Raw genomic sequence first — 5,827 nt, forward strand, 5'->3', positions numbered from 1 at the left:
ATCTATTACTATTTTATTAAATTGAATATTATATGTGTAAGGTTAGTTATACCTTTTAAAATGTTTTAAGCTTTAAAATAAAATGCTCTAAATGATTCTTTTTTATTATTTGCTCACTCTTACTTAAAAAAGTATATATGCTTATTGTCTAAATATCAATATCGTTAACTATTATTACTTTAAAAATTAATAGTTTGTCTATTTAATTATTATCTTTATTAAGAATGGTTGATAAAAAATATCTATAAAAAAAAAAAAAGTAAGATGGTGATTTTATATAGAAACCTTTGTTAACTTCTTACTTATTAAATTACGTGATTATCATTCAAAATAACATTTTTGTTGATTTAAATCTAAATATTTTATATTCATAAGATATATTTAAGATTTAAATGTGTAGATATATATTTTTAAGTAATTTAAAAAAAGTGACCGAATCTTTACGATTCACAATTCGATTCGCGATTCGATACAAGGCCATTTCAATTCACGATACGAATCCCGATTTAACAACTATGATAACAAGTAATTATTATATTTTAAATTTTTATCCATATACATCTATTCAAAAATATAACTAGTAGCCTATCCAAATACTTTCCATACACATCTATCCCAAAATATAAAATCCTTCAAAAAATGTAACAATTGCCAAATAATCCAGTACAATTCAACTTCGTGCACGAATTCATCCATATCTACAAAAGAAAAACAAAAATAATGTCAAGCAATTTTTTTATGAAAATATTTCCACATCACTTGGAGTACTATGATTTCAAGCAAATGCAACCCCTAAACAAAAACAACTAATCTGAGACCTGAAGTACTTGTAATTTGAAGGATTATAATATTGTATCAAAAAAATAAGAATAATGATTGTGCATTTTCTTGTATCTTTTACTTGTCTCTTTGCTTTTAAAATCAACAAAAATACTGTCACTATTTTCTAGACTTCTAAAAAATAAAGACAAAGGGTGTCTCAAATTTCTTTTGACCAGCAAATTTGTAGAGAGGGAAAGCTTAGAAATATTCTCACAAGTATAGAAATCTTCAACTTTGTAACTTCTAGGTGTTTTCGTATCTTTGACAATCATTAGATGATTAGAATTTGCTTCATTGCAAATAATAAAGCAAAATAATGATATAAGTAACACAGATTAATGACAATCATAAGTTGAATTCAAAATATCACCCTCTTTGCTCAATTGTTGCTCTGAAATTAAGATGACTAGAAAATGATACTAATTCATTTTAGCATGAAAACAGATTAAACACTTGTTATTTTAAAATTTCCTTGTCCACCCATTTTCAGTCAACACCTTGGCATTCTCTATGATTATTACGAGGTTGTTGATTGAATCCAAAAGTTAGCAATTATTCTATATTTATTCTGGACAAATTCCCAATCATAATTATTCAAGATAAATTAATGTTGAGTGCTCCTTTCTTTGTAGACTTTCAGGATAAAACACCCTAAGCATGGCATCTAACAAGTAGTAGTATCAAACATCCCATTTTCATGAATTTTTTAAATTACCTAATATTGAAAATAAAATACATGCATGGAACATCACAAAATTCCTCATCTAAGAACAAAATAACAAAAAATGCTTTTAAAATTAAGAACACCTTAAACGTGTTTACTTTAGAAACTCCTACCCTCTAATTTTTACCACAAAATCAAAGAGATGAAATGAGAGGATTGAGTTTTAGCCCAAAAAATTGAGAAGTCCTCCAAGTGAACTAGACTTCAAAAGAGTTGTTTCTTCTTCAATGGTCACAGAAGCACCAAGAGTGGCATTTAAGTTTTAAGTTTACAAGTGAGGAAAGCCTAAACTCTTTCAATGGAACCAAATAGAGTGTAAATATTTGTTGAAAGAAAATGTTTAGAATCTATTGTATAGCTTAAAAAGTGTTACAATGAAACCATGAATTTTGAACTCAAATATCAGAGAAATATAGACTCTGTTGATAAATATCAAAAGACAAAAAGAGAGAGTGAAAAAGTGATCCCTAATTGAGAACTATATGAGTAGAATGGTTAAAAACAAATAACAAAACATTCTATGACGTCTAAAGAGTTTAGGGAGAAGTAAAGAGGACAAGATCCAAATAAGAAAGCATAAAGTTTGAATCTCTTTCAAATCTTAAGCATATGTCAAGCTATGTAGTGTGCATATGCAGTTTGAATCTCTTTCAAATCTTAAACATATGTCAAATCTTAAGCATTATGCCTTGTTGTGCCATTCAAATGCCATTTGTAGTGTGCATCATATGCAGTGTGCAAATGTGGTCCAGTGACATCAACTCCACCAAGCACCAAAGCAGCTTGGACATAACCATGGTGGCTGGTTAAGCAAAAAAGAATCAGGCCTTCTTGCATTGTAATCTTTTCACACAAAAAGTACCGACATTATTGAGAAAAACAAACCTTGAATTATATAACCTTATCTAAAAAGATGGGATTTCAAAAGTGTTAGAGCCATCACAACCCCTGATTCTTGACCAGTATGGTACCTATGTAGCTACAACTGGGAACTAACCATGTCTAGAACAACAATATTTTAGAAACTTAGGCCATGTTTGTTTGGGCGGACTGGATTAGCATTCCATGACTAATAGTCCTAGAACTATGAATCCGTTGGATTATGTATTCTATCTTAACTAATAATCAAGTTTAAAATAATTAGTCCCTACTTCAATTGTTTAACCAAACATCGGATTAATAATTTTATTGGACTATTAGTCCAATCCCAAACTCATGTCCACCCAAACAAACATGGCCTTAGTTTAAAATGGATGCAGTGCTGTAAAAACTTAACAAATACACATATTCTGATATAGAAATTAGACTTGGAAATACCTGTCATTGCCTCTGTATCAGCAGCAGTGCCTGCTCCACAGTAATAAATGTTGGGTGCCATAAAATGGATTTTCTCACAATTCTTATCAGCAACAATGGGCCCTTCAGTGGCTCTTGAGATGCTCCAAGGATGACTCCATCCTGAAGATGATTTGAGAATAGTATAAAGTATGAGTATAGGAAGCATCTATTCCATTAATCCACTACGAAGATTCTGTGAAGCAAATAGAGAAATACATGGGAGTAAAAAATAAATAAATAAATAAATAAATAAAAATTATTCCGACAAGTAGGAAAACATAAAAGTAATATTAATAAACCCAAGATATATTTGGCAGTTGAACCACTGGGCCATCAATTTCAATGAAAAAACCATCTATTTGTATCCAATTTGTTCTAAATGTTACTATTCACCCATATCTACTTCAATCAATCGATCTTCTGATTTAAAGCCTGAATACTAACATCTTATTGATGATTTATCTCTATACTCATCACTGTCATCTGAAGCCACCCAAGAGTTTCACCATTCATCTTGCATTATAAGAAGATATAAGCAAGAAGGCTTCACATGGAACGATCACAAGGGGACAAGAGGGCTTTACCACTATCCACACATCCTTCCAGATAGGATGTCACATATTGAGTTCCTCCAATTATTCATTTTCCATAGGATATATGAAAAAACTATAATCTATAGCTACAGGAGTCATTTGAGTTTCCAGATTTGGATATCGAACTATGTAAGTTTTGATCACCATTTCAACCATGGGATCCTGTAATTTCCTCCCCTAATTTAGAATTGAATTAGAAAAGAACTTTCTTGATGCAATAGAAAAGTTATCTTTCATAAAGGCACTCTTTAGTTTTGCCCCTTTGAGCTGCAGGAACAACAATCCTTTGATATTATGTCAAGGTTTACTATACATTCATGTATAGATTGTAAAGGTGGGCAATTTTGTAGTTACATTTCATCTTTCCAACTATCTACCCACGGACCTTATTAGTACGTATATTGCATAAGACCTCGTTTTCCAACCCTGTTCCTCAGACATACATTCAGATCACGTCACGCAACTAATGATAATTTCATTGATCGTGTGGTCAATGGAATCATTATTTAACTACTATACAAGCAACTAAACAACCAATCAAGTAATGGCAAAAAGCTTGAAATTGATTAATAAGCAAAGCAACCACCATAAGCTATCAGGCTATATGCCACAACAGTGAAATTCAAAATGAAGTCAAATAAACAAGAACATTTAAGTCTGCAAGCGGTACAAATACACATGCTTGGAAAATTAAACCAACAATGGTAGTGCCAGTCTTAAGAAACTTCGGAGCCTGAACACCTTTCTTCGAGAGCATTTCATTCCTTTCACACAGGTCGAAGCTAAATCCACCCTTCAGAGGAACATCTACTGCTGCCTTGGACATTTTGAACCATACACAAACCTATTCATACAAAATCAAACCCATAAAACTCTAGAAATCAAACCAATTAAACCAAATCCATTTAAGAAATCAACACAAAATTAAACTGAATAAATCATTTCAAACCCTAGAGCAAGAGTGAGAAATGGAAAAATAGTGGAAGAATATCAAACCCTAGAACAAGAGTGAGAAATGGAGGAAATAGTGGAAGAATATCAAACCCTAGAGCAAGAGTAAGAAATGAGAGAGAGACAGAGAGAGCAAGAGAGAACTTGGTATTATGGCGCTGGCGGTGGTGATTTGTGGCGCGCACGCGAGAGAGAGAGAGAGAGAGAGAGAGAGAGAGAGAGAGAGAACTTGAATGTAAGCTGGAGGCGAGACAATGGCGATGTGCGACTATGATTTTCGGCGGTGGCGATGTGCAACGTCGCACGGTGGTGAGCGATGGTGAGATGAGCGGATCGCGGTGAGGCGAGGTGAGGTTTGGTGGTCTTTGATTTTTTTTTGTGAGAGAGAGAGAGAAAGAGAGAGAGACATAGCAAATGATAACCAAAAATTAATAGTAATAATAAATAAAAATAATGGCGCCAATCTGAAAATTTTCCATCAGTTCAAAAAAAAAGAAAAATTGGAAATTTTCCTTTTTATCTTTGATCACCAAAGATAAAAAATAAATTTTTATTTTTCATTCGGTGACTAAATAATTTTAATAGTCAAAATTAACTATACAACGACTAAAATATAAATATTTGACGACCAAACTTTTGGTCGCCAAAGATAAAAAATAAATTTTTATTTTTTATTCGGTGAACTAACTATACAGAAATTAAAATATTTTTTAGTGGCTGCAAATACATATCTCGCGACCAAACGTTTGGTCACCAAAAATAAAAAGTAAAATTTTTGTTTTTCATTCCTGACTAAATAATTTTAGTAGTAAAACTAACTATACAACAACTAAAATATTTTGTAGTCGCTGGAAAAAAAATTGACGACCTAACTTTTGGTCGCCAAAAATAAAAAGTAGATTTTTGTTTTTCATTCGGCAACTAAGCCTGTGTTTGGCAAGGGCTTTTTCAGGCTTTTTTGGCTATTTTAGCCACAAAAAACAAAATAGGCTATTTTAGCCATAACAAACAAAACATCACATCCAACCTATAATCATTACATTCTTCTCTCACAAAAAAAGTTAAAAAAGTCAAAAAGCCAAAAAGTCCTTGCCAAACCAAGCTTTTTAGCCCAGGCTAAAATAGCCAAAAAAGCCAAAAAGTCAAAAAGCCAACCCACTTCCCAAACGGAGGCTAAATAATTTTAGTAGCCAAACCTAACTACACAATGACTAAAATATTTTTTAGTTACTAAAATAAATTTGTGGCGACCAAACGTAAATAAAAAGTAAATTTTTGTGTTTCATTCAACGACTAAATAATTTTAATAACCAAAACTAACTATATAGCGACTAAAATATTTTTTAGTCGTTGAAAATAAATATCTGTGACGAAACGTTTAGTCGCCAATGATAAAAGT

The 5,827-nt window shown here is 31.8% G+C and overlaps 1 protein-coding gene across 6 annotated transcripts; it reads right to left on the reverse strand.

The window, feature by feature from the left end:
- Nucleotides 1-505: 505 nt before the first annotated feature.
- On the reverse strand, nucleotides 506-4,843 carry LOC114278970 (proteasome subunit beta type-7-A-like). 6 transcript variants are annotated; one of them, XM_082887510.1, is made up of 4 exons: nucleotides 4,554-4,838; nucleotides 4,219-4,321; nucleotides 2,864-3,004; nucleotides 506-698 (listed from the first exon to the last, which is right to left on the reverse strand). In XM_082887510.1, the coding sequence occupies exons 2-4, from the start codon at nucleotides 4,301-4,303 to the stop codon at nucleotides 586-588; spliced, it is 339 nt and encodes a 112-aa protein (XP_082743636.1). In that variant the 5' UTR covers nucleotides 4,304-4,321; nucleotides 4,554-4,838; the 3' UTR covers nucleotides 506-585. The 6 variants fall into 6 exon arrangements, 4 of the variants coding, with proteins under 4 accessions (XP_082743636.1, XP_082743633.1, XP_082743634.1 ...); XM_082887507.1 differs by having other exon boundaries at nucleotides 4,573-4,834; XR_014340217.1 differs by lacking the exon at nucleotides 506-698 and adding an exon at nucleotides 1,426-1,836 and having other exon boundaries at nucleotides 4,573-4,843.
- Nucleotides 4,844-5,827: the final 984 nt, after the last annotated feature.

Source organism: Camellia sinensis, chromosome 9 (assembly GCF_055761805.1).
Source record: "Camellia sinensis isolate YWXY chromosome 9, ASM5576180v1, whole genome shotgun sequence".
Classification (NCBI taxonomy): domain Eukaryota; kingdom Viridiplantae; phylum Streptophyta; class Magnoliopsida; order Ericales; family Theaceae; genus Camellia; species Camellia sinensis.

Bases quoted from the DNA above. Each gene is read 5' to 3' on its own strand.
- LOC114278970 (XM_082887510.1), bottom strand. From the start codon at position 4,303: ATGTCCAAGGCAGCAGTAGATGTTCCTCTGAAGGGTGGATTTAGCTTC. The intron at 3,005-4,218 runs GTGTTCAGGCTC...AATCATCTTCAG, and splicing joins TGAAATGCTCTCGAAGAAAG to GATGGAGTCATCCTTGGAGC. The intron at 699-2,863 runs GTATTTCCAAGT...TTTCTTTTGTAG, and splicing joins TGATACAGAGGCAATGACAG to ATATGGATGAATTCGTGCAC.